The sequence below is a fragment of the Gymnoscopelus braueri genome (assembly GCF_963280865.1).
Source record: "Gymnoscopelus braueri genome assembly, chromosome: 17".
Taxonomy (NCBI): domain Eukaryota; kingdom Metazoa; phylum Chordata; class Actinopteri; order Myctophiformes; family Myctophidae; genus Gymnoscopelus; species Gymnoscopelus braueri.
In genome coordinates this window covers 48,860,022-48,876,315 of record NC_137617.1, presented here as the reverse complement: position 1 = coordinate 48,876,315, position 16,294 = coordinate 48,860,022, and the positions used below count along the sequence as shown (strand labels likewise).

Sequence of the window (16,294 nt, the reverse complement as noted above, 5' to 3'; positions counted from 1 at the left end):
ACTCTCATCACTTGTTACCAGGTAGACGTTAAACTATAATTACAGCAGATTAACAGTTGATCAGAAATAAGCTAACATGCTGTAGACCTATATATTTTCTATGTACTATACTGTTATTTTACTCCAGTAAAAGTTTGATTGCAGGACTCTTACTTGTAACAGAGTATTTCTACATTGTGGTATTGTTACTTTTACATTAGTACAATTTACACAAGTTACAAATTAAATTAATACAAAGAGTACTTCTTCCACCTTTCTCATTAGGAAATAATCTTTATTATTATTATTATTATTAGTAGTAGTAGTAGTACTATTATTTTCCTCTACACCAAATCTCTGCTGGGAAGTCTATAGGATTCTATGCTTCACCAGTGGATTCCAGATAAGCGGTAGTAGACAGATGGATGTTTGGGTCCATACATAAAGAGCATTTATCTGATTAATATCAAATCGCATCTCATCTTATAATTAATATCTGATGTTAACTCATCTCATGTCACAAAGACAAAGGGGATGCAGTACATTTTTATTGAAGTCATAGAATATGTTTTTATTAAGGTGAAAGTATAAAACTAAAATACATTTCTTCAAATCATTGATTCATTACATATTTACTAAATGTTGTTTATAATCTCACCCAATCACACAACAAAGTCTTGTTTTTAATATTGATGGCAAAATATAAGATCAATCGTATCAGACCTGTTAATTTATGACAATGTGATAATAAACAGTATGTGTCCAGACAAGGAGATGATGTTAAAATGGCACTATGCAATTTATTCTTTATTTAGTATGTTAATACAATATAACTATAAATATGTATGGTAGAGTATGTTAATACAATAAAACTTAAACAATCTGTATGGTAGAGTATGTTAATACAATATAACTTATACAATCTGTATGGTAGAGTATGTTAATACAATATAACTTATATAATTGAGGTGGTTGTATTTATCTCTCTGCTCTTCTATTGAGACATTTAGATGGTGTCAAAGGTCATGTCTCACCTAGACACATGATCTGGCACCAATTTTGACCTGATGGTCAAGATTAAATGTATCCCCTGAGCAAGCAGGCCGGCTCTATTAGCTCAATGGTAAAAAAAATAATCTGCTCTTGCGCAGGAAACCGCGTTCAAATCCGGGGCAGAAGAGGAAAGTTACATAGTGCAGCTTTGTTTATAACATGAGTATGACGATTATAAATGTTTTTTTAAAGATATGGTTTTGTGCTTTTCTGCCTTTATTTATAGTGTATAGTAGAGATGGACAGGAAACAGGGAGAGAGATGGGGAGAGACATGCAGTAAAGATCATCGGGAACGGGACTCGAACCCACGATGCACTGTCAGGCTACACTAGAGCCTAAGTGCCCGGACCGCTAGGCCAGCGGTCCGGGCCATGATAATGATTTAGTTGCATTCATTTCCTTTGATGAGGAAGAAGGTTCCCATGGCAACCCCCAGCAGACCCAGGGTCAGCCCCACCCCACAGAACACATCTGGACCCACACCGGGCTGAGCTGGGGTGTGATGATCCACATCTGGAGAGAAACACACACACACACACACACACACACGCACACACACACACACACGCACACGCACACGCACACGCACACGCACACACACACACACACACACACACACACACACACACAATTAGTGTGTTAAAGTGCTTCTCTATTATAGCAACATTGTTTGAGTAAGATTGTAAGAAAGTAAGTAGGCCTACATTTTATTTATATAGCACCTTTCACAGAGGAGTCTCACACTGTCCGGGTTACAGAGTTGATGTGTGTATCAAGGTGCATTGATTGGTTGAAATTTACGCCGAGGTTTCTGAGATTAGGGTGGATGTTATGTTTAAGGGGGCCCATACATTCAACCACTTTGGGCACAATGCTGTCGGGGGCAACAATAAGCACCTCAGTTTTGGCCTCATTCAATTTAAAAAAAAAAAAGTCTGACATCCAGGCCTTAATGGCTGACATACAATTGTGCAAAACATTGAAATTAAAATCAGCAGAGCTCTTAGAGTTAAAAGAATAATACAACTGGATATCGTCTGCATAAAAGTGATAAGACATACCTTTAAAAGTGCTGATGAGGTGACCAAGTGGTAGCATATAAAGTGCAAAAAGAGTTGGCCCGAGGACCGAGCCCTGGGGGACTCCGTAGGAGAGGGGGGCAGAGCTTGACACGTGTGTGCCCACAGCAACTGTGAAGTTCCTACACGTGAGGTACAGTAGGAGGAGAACCAATCGAGGGCTCTCCCTGTGATCCCCACCCGCTCCCTGAGCCTATAAATTAAAATTAAGTGATCTACAGTGTCAAATGCAGCACTCATATCGAGTAACACTAAAATTGAGGATTTCCCTATACCGGATGCCATTAAAAGATCATTGGATACTCTTAAAAGCGCTGTCTCAGTAGAATGCATCTGTCTAAAACCTGACTGGAACTTATCTAAAATGTTGTGGATATTTAAAACTGTTAAAAGTTGCCTGGCAACGATTTTTTCTAAGATTTTGTAAATAAAAGGAAGCTTAGAAATAGGCCGATAGTTACTGGGTGATTCGGGATGTCACTACATACTGACAACATATAATTCTGAAGCTCTTACCCCACATCATGGTCTCAGGTCCAGGCAGTGATTGGTGGTTGACAGTACAGCTGAAGATGTCTCCCTGCTCTGGTCTGAACTTCACACTGGAGAACTGGATGAAGGTTCCATCTTTGTTCAGGTACGGGATGGTGGTTGTGATGTTACTGGTCAGGTTGAGGTTGTTCCTGGTCCATGTGACTTGAACCGGGGCGGGATAGAAACCAGTCACATGACAGATGAGAACGTTGTCCACTCCCACTTCAGCCTCGTCTTCGGTGAAGATCTTGGTGTCAGGAGCTACTGTAGATACATAACATACACAAACACACAGAGATGTTACATCATTCAGGAGACCCAGGATCCATGGAATACTTCCAAGCATGGATATTGATAAGACAATGAGATAAATAATGTGAACTGCTTTGAAAGCCTCTTATGCATGGACAACTTTCTTAAAAAGATAAAATAAATAAAAAATAATCTGCAAAGTGTGTGTGTGTGTGTGTGTGTGTGTGTGTGTGTGTGTGTGTGTGTGTGTGTGTGTGTGTGTGTTCGTGCGTGCGTGCGTGCGTGACTGAACACATGCAGCAACTAATTTTAGATGGTCACTGAAAATGTTCACATTTTACACATAACTCATCCATTACATTATGTCATCAAACCTCATTGTCTCCTACCCCCTATGCACACGCACACACACGCACACACACACACACACACACACACACACACACACACACACACACACACACACACACACACACACACACACACACACACACACACACACTTTAAAACATTAATGTTTACACTTCATTTAAAAAAACAAACTGTTGAGAAAATGTAGGAAATATTTCAAAAAACGTAAAAGAAAAAACAAAGTTATACAGGTACATCTAAATGTTTTCATTGATGGTCAAATATGTTCAACAGTTGTGTAGTTAATAATTAATATTATGTTCATATTTATAGTATTTTAGTATTTCTATATACCTGGTTCCATTGTTAGCTCCTTCAAGGCAGTGCGAAGTGTCTCCAGGTTGGCTTTGCAGGCGTGCAGATCAGCCACAGCTAATGGATAAGTTCCTTCTCCATAGGTGAATGGATCTATGAAGTCAGGCTGAGGCATCACCCCCTTCATCTTGGTGAAGTCTGCGTACCACAGCACCTCTCCATCCACTCCATACATCTTCTCTCCGTCTGTATCTGAACAACCTGTTACAACAAGATCCTCATGAAACGCTGGAAAGAAAACAAACATAAATACAAAATAAACCACAATCTTCTTCAAAGTGACAATGACAGACAGACAGAGAGAGAGAGAGAGAGAGAGAGAGAGAGAGAGAGAGAGAGAGAGAGAGAGAGAGAGAGAGAGAGAGTGTGTGTGTCGGTGTGTGGGTGTGTTTCTTTGGCTATTCAAAAATAGCAGATCTACAAGATCAAAACGCGGCGCTATGAGCTTGTAGATCTGAGCTTGTAAAAGAAAAATCTTGAACATTTGTGCAAATATCCTGCTCAGTTAGTCCATTGTAGATGGTGCGCCCACACAAGCCCAAAATCGCTTATGCGACAAACAGACCTGCCAACCCTCATCGTACACAGCATTAGCTGCTAACGTGGACTGCAACTTGGAATCTGTTGCTGCTGGTTGTTAATGCCTGCTAATAGTGTCTAAAGCATGTATGTGAATGTTTATGTCCATTACTGTGTTGCCGTTAGTTGGGTTAAATGACTTAGCCAAGCGCTGCCTATAATGAGCCGTTAGCGTGTAGCTAAGCTAACGAACGAGTAGCGTTAGCATGCGGCTAATGCTAACGTTGTTGTCGTGACTGAAACGGCTATGTTACACATCTTACCAACAACCTGTATGAACGTTAGTCTGGTAAATGTCATCAATGCTACCTAATTAGCCCAGTGAAGAGTTTCATTTTAGTGTATTTTGTGGGTTTTTGTGACACAATGTAACGTAATAGCAGCGACGCGTTGCTGCACAATCAGAGGGCATCATGGGAAATGTAGTAATTTCTGCTAATTTTGGTTCTACTGTGTTAAGCTTGTGTTACATTACTGGTGCTTAAGGCCCCTGCATGCTACCAAATGAGGTGGTCACCCTAGCACCGTTTGTGACCACCGAAACGGGCCTTAGGTGGGCCCCACCTAGGCAATTCTATGTGGGGCCGAGGTGGGTCTTAACTGGGCTGCCCATGTGGGCTATAAGTGGGTTCTACCTGGGCCCTAGGTGTATTCCGACCAACCAGGGTAGAGTGGCCATCACTCCAAATGTTGTGCCGTCAGGGCTCTCAATACTGCACAATGGGGGAGGAGGAGGGGCGCAGGGCGGGCACACAGATCGCTGAACCAATGATAGTCCACGGATGTTTTCTCTGGAGATTTAAAATCCGCCCCTCTATGCCACATATCAGACGCGCGACAGGGTCTTTACTGACCGAGCCATAGCCCCACTGGCTACGCCACTGATATGTGCTGCCAAGTGGGCGCGGCCGCTACATGGGTCCGGGTGCTATAGGTGAGGCCCTGCACAGCGGGCCGAACTTCTAGTTATATGAATAACATGAATAACACGTATATCTTTGTTGAAAAACCTCTTATATCCATATTTTAACTTTTTCGAAAATTAACGCCCTACTTGATCATACTACAGCGTCACACAAAAGCATCAAAAGTAACAGATCTACAAGCGACACGTTTCGAGCTTGTAGATCTGCTACTTTTGCTATTTTTGAATTTGAATCCTTAAAAGTAACATATGAGGTTTCCACCCAACAGAGAGGATATCATATATAACAGTATACAAATGTATGTTACATAAAATAACCATATTTTTGTTATGACAGTATATACAGTATAAATGTATACTTTACATAATCACAGATATATAAATGTATACTTTACATAAGCACAGATATATAAATTAGGGGTGTGCCGATATAACGTATCGCTATATATCGCGATACGTTTTCGTGACGATATGTATCGTTTTGGAAAAATAAAATATCGTTTTGAAAAATCGTTTTTACAATAATAATAATCAGGCATGCAAACAGCCCCGAGGTGAAAAGGGTGACAACATGTTTTTTTTTTTTCGGGTCAGGTGTCACACTATTGCCCTATTTGGATTCAAAACGGCTATTGTAGCTGAAAAGCTACAAGTTTGCGTCTGAATAATGCAAAAACAGAATTATTTGTTTGCATTTTTTCTCCCCCATATATTTTTATAATAAAAAAGTGCGTATCGTATTGTATCGAAATCGTATCGAAGTTGTGAGCCAAATATCGTATCGTATCGTTTGGTGAAATTAGTGTATCGGCACACCCCTAATATAAATGTATACTTTACATAAACACAGATATATAAATGTATACTTTACATAACCACAGATATATAAATGTATACTTTACATAAGCACAGATATATAAATGTATACTTTACATAACCACAGATATATAAATGCATAATTTACATAATCACAGATATATAAATGTATACTTTACATAAGCACAGATATATAAATGTATACTTTACATAACCACAGATATATAAATGTATACTTTACATAAGCACAGATATATAAATGTATACTTTACATAATCACAGATATATAAATATATACTTTACATAACCACAGATATATAAATATATACTTTACATAACCACAGATACATACATGTATATAGTTTATATAATAACATAAATGTGATGTACTCTCACCTGGGATCGCTTTGACATGAAGTACAGAGGAGAGGATGAGGAGGGTGGCTGCAGTCTTCATCATCACTTTAAAAAACTGAACTGAACTGAATAAAGAAATTAAAAACTGATCAAAATAAACAGATCAATAATCAGGTGTTGACTTCTAGAGACGTTCTGAAGTCTGAGAGAAAATGGAGGGTTTGTTGTGCAGTTTAGAAGATTCAACCAATCAGATTAAAGACATGACGTTGCATCATCTGTCTCCTGGAAGATGATATTCTGGACTGTTGAAGAGAAACACAGTGAAAGAAAGAAAGAAAGAAAGAAAGGTATTATATTTACAACTGTAACTACATCTTGATCACATGACTATAGAGATAATGCGTGCCGATTTGTGTGATGTTTGGACAAAATCTGCTCTGGCATCCAGGGAGTCTGTGTGCACAGTTTTGATCGCGATCGGCCCAACGGTGTCGGAGATTAGCTACTCACAGACAGACACACACACACGACACACTCACGGACGGACAGACTGACAGGGTGCAAAACAGGGGCATAGCCACAGGTGGGCCTGGGTGGGCCGCGGCCCACCCACATAGAAAGCTGGCCCACCCAATCGATTTTGCAAAAAAATAATAATAATAATAATTTGACCCGTGTGTCCAGCTGTGTGCTGTTGGCCTAATGACTTCTGTTCTTAACTGGACTCCCTTCGTTGGCTCGGTGCCTGTTAATAGTATTATGCCACGTCACTGAGAGGTTCTGAGTATTCTCCTGTCTTTCTCCCTGTGTTCGAGACGTGTGTGTAAATTACAGCTTACTGTTTAATTCCTTCTGTGAGAGGTGTACCTTGTTTATCTGTTATTCGAAAGTAAAGTATTAGTTATATATACAACTCTGATTTACGGCTCCTGCAATTGGGTTCTACTGTTCTGTCCGGGTAGGGTCGTGACAGTATTAAAGAGGTGGTGCCTTGTTTTTGCACTTTTTCAGTTTTTCATGTGTCTATGAGGTTGATAGAACTTCATTAAGCCCCCCGGTGGTGTTTTTATGGTGTTTTATGTCTTCTCTGACTATTTTGAGTTTCTTCCTGGAGGCTGAAACCTTGAGGGTCAAACGTGCCAATAGAGAAACAGTGCTTTAGTGACATCACAAAGCCATACCCTCCCCCTCATTATCATAACACAACAGGTGTGGGCATGAGGAGGAGGAGGGACTAGGACAGGTGGGTGGTGCTAAGGTGGTGGAGGAGGTGCTAAGGTGAGAACCAGGTATACTTAATTAACTGGAGGCGTGTCCACATAAAAACAACATTTTAACACTTACTGTACACTTCTTTTTTTTTTTTTTTAATCCTTACATAATAATAATACCTTATGATCAGGTTTTAGGGTTGAAAAATATCATGGCACCCCATCTTTAACAGGCCATCATAAATGAACCCAGCGGAGAGCGCTGCACAGGGATTGGGTTCCTCGAATTCCAGCAGCTGAGCCTGATTTCCTGGCCCGGGTCGAGTCACGTTTGGACGAAATTGAGGAAAGCGTGTTGGAGTCAGCCATCTGGCAGCGCGTGCGGTACTTGGAGGCAGCGTCCCAACGGGGCCCCGTCCGCGGATGCAGCAGTGCAGACCGAGCGGCGCTGCCGGCCGGGTGGAGGTGCGAGCCGTCTGGGCGCCTCAGTGGCCCCTGGGGAATGGGATCTTAGATCGCCTCAGTTCGAACATTAAACACACCACCCCGGCGATTTTACTCATATGGATATGAAGCATCGACTGAAGGTGGAAATGTACACATTTACCCAAAGAGTAACACAATATAAACACTAGAAACGAGTCAAACGACCCAAGGACTACATTTCCCATGAACGCGGCTGCTGTAGGGACAGTGATTTCAGACCCGGAAGTAGTAGTTCTTCTTAGTAGACTTTTAAGGCAGAATTAATTCCATTTTCGCCAGAAACAGGCTGTATCAAATATGAATGAATATCATAAACGATGCAGAGCCACCCCCCTGACAGAAATGCCGGGGTGGTGTGTTTATGTTTGGAACACAGTTCTTATATGACGTGATCTAACATTCTCCAATGGGGATTTTAACACAAAAAATAAAGCCACGAACCCGCGGAACAGCGCCCTCTAGCGGCAGTGACGTCATACTTCGGTGCTCTGTTGTCCTGGATGAACACAACCGCTGTGTTACAATACAGTAGAGGATGCATCCTTCAAATGATGCATCCTAGAAAGGCTGTGTAGGATGCATCCTTCAAAGGACACTAAGATGTAACTGAGCCTTGTTGATAAAGGGCAAGACCACTTTGGTAGAGGTTTGCGTTGTGTAGTTACCTTGCCATGATGTCACTCCAAAGGTGGACAAGAAATCTAAAATCCAGTCCGGGTTTTCTTCTTAATAAAAATAGCCAAATCAACAGGAAGTTGACATAAAAAAAAAAAAAAAAAACGTGGGTTTGGTGATGTTCTATATTGTCTGAATCAACTTTGTTTGCGTTCGTTTGTGTGCTAAAAGAGTGAGGTCATGTGATCACACAATATATCATCTCACTGCTCTAATGAACAATGTGTTTCAGACCATGTGTCACTATTTAAACTGTATTTAAAATGTAAATACAAGAATCAAGAGAATCTAGATGGTTATGTTTGTCCCTCACCATTTAGACCTGAGGCCCATTCTAAAAACGCCTTCTAAATCCTGACCTAAGTTTTCTGAAAAACTTCAAATATTTATTAAAAAATTACATCAAATGTATGTTGCTATAATACTGTACATAGCAACAGGAACCCCAAAAGGGGTTCCCGTCCTGAAAGGTATAGTTACAAATAGGAATTCCCGCCCAAGATGGGTTAAAGCAGTAAATATTCCATATTCAGTCCACAAGACTGAGCAGCAACAACAATACAATATACACTAGACTAGATGATACTCTGTCGGTGGCCGTTAAGACGGTCAGGCGGTCGTTCGGTGGTCGGTCAGGTGTGTGTGTGTTTACATTTTTATGGTTCTTAAGAAGCACAGACTTTCACTTCAGACCAACTCACAGACACTCATTCAAGGTCAAGGTAGATGTATTGTATCTACACACGAGCAGTGGTGGACAGTAACGGAGTAAATGTACTTGAGTACTGTACTTCAGTACAAATTTGAGGATCTGTACTTGAGTATTAGATTTTTTAAATTCTTATTACGCTTACTTGAGTACATTTCCAAGACATATTTACTTTTACTATATCTTTTACTCGAATACATTTCTAGGAAGGCTGTACTTTTTTTTATTGATTGGATATTTTATTAGGCAAAATATGTAAAACAGCACAGTTACATTTAAAATACTTTGTCTAACAGGTCCGTTCATAAAAGTCCTTGCGGACTTGTTTCCAATGAGGGCCTTGGTATTCAATTCATAGACATTTAGGTTGGCCGTTTCTTTTTTCTTCTCTAAAATGCAATTTTAGGGAAGGCCACACTTCTGCTGTCACACTAGCCGTGTTTCTGGCTTCCTCCTCCGCTCGCCTCTTTGTTACATATTTTATGGGTGTATAGGAGTAAAAGTATTTAGTTCTAGTTCCTCAGTCATTTCTATGTTTTTATAGGTGTTTCTGCAGGCTTTATAACGTAGTGGTTTACTGGTTTTACAAGCACATCAGTGCATACAGTACAGGTGGTTTCCGAGAGTTACTTCTCTGAAACAAGAGTTACAAGGTCCTATAAATTAATTGTGAAAACATTACAGCAATTCATTGATACAAAATTCATTGATTCTACTTTTACTTGTACTTTAAGTATTTTTCAAAGCATATAGTTTTACTTGTAATTTAAGTATTTTTCAAAGCATGTACTTTTGAATACTTTAAAAGCCATGAATGTTACTTACTTGAGTAACATTTTGACTGAGCTACTTTTACTTGTAGTGGAGTAAATTTGACCAGGAGTCAGTACTCTTACTCAATTACTGGGGTTGAGTACTTCGTCCACCTCTGCACACGAGTTCAAATGATTTGTTGTTCACTCTGTGAAGGTGTACTTATGTTTCTTGTTTATTTAAGTAAAGTTTGGTTCTATTTCATCACTTGGTTTCCTGTGTGTTCCTGCATTATGGGTCCTTACCTGTCCCTGAGCCTTACACTGACAATTTTCCATGATAAATAGATGATCATGTTTAATATTCTTTGTCTCATTTGTTTAACTGGGTTCTCTTTATCTACTTGCCGTTTTATTTCACATTAATGCAGAAACACAGAACATTCTAAAGGGTTCATAAAGACACCACTACATGTCTTGTTAGAACAAAGCACTCACACTGGTTTGATGTAATTGTCAGTGAGTTTATAAATGTACAAATCATCAGATTTATGCGTCACATATTCAGTTCAACAAGAGTCAGCAGTATCAGTGACAACAATGCTGTGAAACCTTAGAGGTAGGTGTGTGTGTGTGTGTGTGTGTGTGTGTGTGTGTGTGTGTGTGTGTGTGTGTGTGTGTGTGTGTGTGTGTGTGTGTGTGTGTGTGTGTGTGTTTCCAGTAAGAAGAAGTTTCAGTAGTGAGTTCAGGTTCAGCTTTCCATTCCCCAAACTATAATATCACGTCCTCATTCACTCAGCAGGTAAGCCTTGGGGCGCTGGAGGGGACGATGCCTTGCCTTGCCTTGCTCAGGGACACCTCGACCTATTGCCGAAATGCAGCATGGTCCATTCTATCCACTGTATACTGACTGTATACATGCATCAATGCAGCATGGTCCATTCTATTCACTGTATACTGACTGTATACATGCATCAATGCAGCATGGTCCATTCTATTCACTGTATACTGACTGTATACATTCATCAATGCAGCATGGTCCATTCTATTCACTGTATACTGGCTGTATACATGCATCAATGCAGCATGGTCCATTCTATATTCTTATCAGTACAGTCAGTGCTTTCATTATGAACAAAATATAAGAACATTATTGCTAAAACTGGAAATTGCTCCAAAAGCATATGTTGGGTTGGTTTGGCTTGCGCATAGCCAGGTGGCTGCTCAGACCGATGCGTGATCCGCAGACTTTGTCACAGGAGGGGCAGGGGAAGGCAGCAGTGGTGGTCGGGGGACCTTTGGCACGTTGGTGCCTCTGTGCGCGCCGCTGTACTCTCCTCTCTGTGAACTTATCCTGAAGATGAGTGATTCCCCGATGGCAGGTAGAGCTCCAGGTGTGGCGATCAACAGCCAGGGACTCCAGTGTTGGTGGATTAATGTCACACTTCTTCAGGAGGGTTTTAATGTGGTCCTTGTAACGTTTTTTTCTGGCCCCCAACAGACCTTTGACCATCTAGGAGCTGGCCATACAGGATCTGTCGAGGCAGACGGTGGGCTGGCATACGGATCACATGCCCAACCCATCTCAGGTGTTTTAGTCCAAGGAGCGCTGTGATGCTGGGTGTGTTGGTCCGGTCATATATTTTTATATAGGGCACCCTGTCTTCCGAAGACAGACCCAGGATCCTTTGAAGGCAACGGATCTGGAAGGCCTCTAGACTGTGGATGTGCCTCTGGTAGGGTGTCCAGGTTTCTGAGCCATAAAGCAGAGTGGAGAGGCAGACTGCCTTGTAAACAGCTGCCTTGGTGGAGATGGTGAGGTTCCTGTTCTGGAAGAACCTGGACCTTAACCTTCCAAAGGCAGCAGAGGCCAGGCCAATGCGAACCTGGATGTCATCGTCGATGGTGCAGGATGTTGACATAGTGCTACAGAGGTAGGTGAAGTGAGGGACGGTGGCTAATAGATGCCAAGGGTGAAGATAGGCGCGTTTGGTTGGGGGTTGAACTCCTGCGTAAGTATTTGTGTTTTTTTTACATTCGTCTGGAGACCAATGGCACTATAGATGGAGGAGACCACATCTAGTGCACGCTGAAGGGATTCTGGTGAGTGAGCAAGTAGAGCACGGTCATCAGCATACTGTAGCTCCAGGATGTGTTGGGTGGTGAGTTTGGTTAAGGCCTAGAGGCGACGGATGTTGAAAAGGTTACCATCCAGCCAGTACTGTATCCAAATCCCGTCTGTGGGGTCCAGGTATTTATGGGACAGAAGGGTGACAGTGGAGATGAACATGTTGAAAATGGTTGGGGCTAGGACACACCCTTGCTTGACCCCCATGTCCACACTGAAGAATGGGGACTGTTGGCCACCGCTGCTCATACATTCTTTAATCCCATCATGTAGCTGCCGCAGGATGTTCTTGAACTTTTGTGGTACACATAGCTTCCCAAGTACTTCCCACAGCAAGTTCCGGTTCACTGTGTCGAAGTCCTTGGACAGATCGATGAACGCCAGGTACAGGTCTTTGCCGTGTTCTCTGCATTTTTCCTGCACCTGTCTAGCAGCAAATATCATGTCTGCGGGGCTGCGATCACGCCTAAAGCCACATTGGGATTCAGGCAGGATGTTCTCCGTTACATGGGTTGCTAGGCGATGCAATATGATCCTTCCAAGCACTTTCCCAGCTGCGGATAGAAGGGAGCTGCTGTTGCCGCATTCTGCTTTGTCACCCTTGCGCTCATAGATTGTGATGATGGCATCCTTCCAATCTTGCGGGATGACTTCCAGTGACCAGATGGTGGTGATCAACTGATGCATTCTGCGTAACAGAAGGTATCCACCGGGCTTCAGGACTTCTCCGGGGATTCCGTATAGGCCTGGGCTTTTGTTGTTCTTCAGTCCCATGATGGCTTTGCATACTTCTATGAAGCTGGGAGAGGAGTCCAATGCGTCTACAGGGGGAAGGCAGGGTAGATCGGAGAGTATGTCTAACTGTATGGGATTCGAAGTGTTCAGCAGGTTCTCGAAATGCTCAGCCCATCTGTCCAGGATCTGTTGTTTGTCCTTGTAGAGGGTGGCGCCATCTGCTGATCTAACCGGGGTGATGCTTTTTCTCTGTGGGCCATAGACAGACTTGATGACGTCATAGAAGGCGTGGGAGTTGTTAGTGTCTGCGTGGTGTTGTATTTCGCTGGCCTTCTTTGTCCACCAGTTGTTTTCCATGACTCTGAGGGTGCGCTGGGTTTCCTTTCTGAGGCTATTGAGATGAGCCTTCAATACAGTGGATTGGGGGTTAGAGAGAAGAGCTGCAAGGGCCTTGTGTTTTGCCTGAAGTAGGGTGTAAATGCCCGGTGCACTGTTGTCAAACCAGTCTTGATGTCTCCTTTTGGTGTACCCTACAGACTCCACTGCCGCCTGGAGGAGGGCAGTGCGTAGGGTGCTCCATGTAGATCTGATGTCCAGATCTGATGGTGTGTCAGGAATCCTGGACAGCTGGTCTGCTACCTTCTCCCTGAGCTGGTTGACAGAGTGCTTAGACTTCAGTGCATCACAATTGATCCTCCTGCATGGTGGTGTCTTCCTCTGTTAAGGGCGGATTTCCAGGTCAATCTTTGCTCTGATCAGGCGGTGGTCAGTCCAACAGTCGGCTCCACGCATGGCCCTGGTGATACGCACCTCCTTCCTGTACGCTTGGCGAACGATGGCGTAATCCAAGAGATGCCAGTTTTTAGAGCGTGGGTGTTGCCAGGTTGTCTTGTACTTGTTTTTCAGTTGGAATAGGGTGTTTGTGATGACAAGTTGATGCTCAGAGCAGAGAGTGAGGAGACGGAGACCGTTGTCGTTGAGCTTGCCAACACCGTGCTGACCAATCACATCCTTCCATAGTACACTGTCAGAGCCCACTCTTGCGTTGAAATCGTCTAGAAGGATGAACTTGTCAGTGGGTGGTATTTTACTGATGGCGGAGTGCAGGGAGGCGTAGAATTCTTCCTTGCATTGAGGGTCAGCAATTAGTGTTGGGGCATAGGCGCTGATGAGGGTACAGTAACGGTAGTTTGATAGGTGAAGCCGCCAGGTCATCAGTCTTTCGCTGATGCCAACTGGGGATTCTGGAATCTTCTGAAGGAGGCAGGTCCTCACAGCAAAGCCTACACCATGGAGGCGGCGGGAGCCTTCTGGGAGCCCCTTCCAGAAGAAAGTATATCCTTCTCCCGTCTCCTCTAGGGAGTCCTCGCCATGGAAGCGGGTTTCGCTGAGAGCCGCGATGTCAATGTTGTACCTCTTCAGCTCGTGCGCAACCAGCGCTGTTCTTCTGCGGGGGCGAGAGGAATCATCAAGAAGAGTTCTCACACACACACACACACACACACACACACACACACACACACACACACACACACACACACACACACACACACACACACACACACACACACACACACACACACACACACACACACACAGTTGTATTTGTAAGAGCAGAGGCTTTTCCATAGAGCAACACTGCCACCCTGTGGTCAGTGTGATGAACTGTTGTCCTGTTGTCCCTGAAAATAGCAGATCTACAAGCTCACGCTCAAGCAGTTTGTTAATCCACTGGTTCTCAAAGTGGGGTCTGGGGACCCCCAGGAGTAACTGAGGGGGTTCCAGGGGGTCCTCAGCAAAATGAGTTGATATTGGACCTCAATCAGTTGAACTACTTTAAACATAATATACATCGGCTGTTTGAAAATAGCTGATCTACAAGCTCACAACTTGTCACGATACAACATGTCGTGAGCTTGTAGATCAGCTTTTTTTGTAATATATATTATTAATTTGGGGGTCCTATATAATGGGGGGGGGGGATACTTTCACACTGTTTCACAGATCACACTTTGGGACGTTGGCCAAACAAAACCTTTCAGTCATGAGATTAGGTTTTGTTTTAATTGCTGCAGATCCCTGTTTATATTTGTTTATAACCCCTCAATGACCCCAGGTCTAACCTCCTGACCCCCTGGAACCCCTCAATGACCCCAGGTCTAACCTCCTGACCCCCTGGAACTCCTCAATGACCCCCGGGTGACCCTCCAGATACATTTCTTCCCCAGGAGAGTCATCCTCAAATTCCAGACGACTCTCAGCACATCACTGACTTTTACAACAGAGCCTCTCTCTTCTACACCAAGGGGTTCGCAAACTTTTCAAGACGCGACCCCCCAAAATAATCATATTTAAACTGGGGAACCCCTCCAAAATAATCATATTTAAACTGGGGAACCCCTCCAAAATAATCATATTTGAACTGTGGCCCCCCCAAAATAATCATATTTGAACTGTGGCCCCCCCAAAATAATCATATTTGAACTGTGGCCCCCCCAAAATAATCATATTTAAACTGGGGAATCCCTCCAAAATAATCATATTTGAACTGTGGCCCCCCCAAAATAATCATATTTGAACTGTGGCCCCCCCAAAATAATCATATTTGAACTGGGGACCCCCCAAAATAATCATATATGAACTGGGGAATCCCTCCAAAATAATCATATTTGAACTGGAGACCCCCCAAAATAATCATATTTGAACTGGAGAGCCCCCAAAATAATCATATTTGAACTGGGAACCCCCCACAATAATCATATTTGAACTGTGGACCCCCTAAAATAATCATATTTGAACTGGGGAAGCCCCCAAAATAATCATATTTGAACTGGGGACCCCCTAAAATAATCATATTTGAACTGGGGAAGCCCCCAAAATAATCATATTTGAACTGTGGACCCCCTAAAATAATCATATTTGAACTGTGGACCCCCCAAAATAATCATATTTGAACTGTGGCCCCCCCAAAATAATCATATTTGAACTGGGGACCCCCCAAAATAACCATATATGAACTGGGGAATCCCTCCAAAATAATCATATTTGAACTAGGAACCCCCCAAAATAATCATATTTGAACTGTGGACCCCCCAAAATAACCATATATGAACTGGGGAATCCCTCCAAAATAATCATATTTGAACTAGGAATCCCCCCAAAATAATCATATTTGAACTGTGGACCCCCTAAAATAATCATATTTGAACTGTGGCCCCCCCAAAATAATCATATTTGAACGTGGGACCCCCCAAAATAATCATATTTGAACTGGGGAAGCCCCCAAAATAATC

The 16,294-nt window shown here is 42.7% G+C and overlaps 2 protein-coding genes across 3 annotated transcripts in view; one reads left to right on the top strand and one right to left on the bottom strand.

Annotated features, from left to right (window-relative positions):
* LOC308105257 (mamu class II histocompatibility antigen, DR alpha chain-like) overlaps nt 1–16,294 on the top strand; it is a 305,525-nt gene that overhangs the window by 80,690 nt on the left and 208,541 nt on the right. The gene's annotated exons all lie outside the window — the stretch shown is intronic.
* On the bottom strand, nt 643–6,475 carry LOC308104710 (mamu class II histocompatibility antigen, DR alpha chain-like). Of its 2 annotated transcripts, none has more exons than XM_080455209.1 (4): nt 6,342–6,475; nt 3,605–3,826; nt 2,630–2,911; nt 643–1,547 (listed from the first exon to the last, which is right to left on the bottom strand). In XM_080455209.1, the coding sequence occupies exons 1-4, from the start codon at nt 6,403–6,405 to the stop codon at nt 1,417–1,419; spliced, it is 699 nt and encodes a 232-aa protein (XP_080311335.1). In that variant the 5' UTR covers nt 6,406–6,475; the 3' UTR covers nt 643–1,416. The 2 variants fall into 2 exon arrangements, with proteins under 2 accessions (XP_080311335.1, XP_080311334.1); XM_080455208.1 differs by having other exon boundaries at nt 3,605–3,853; nt 6,342–6,422.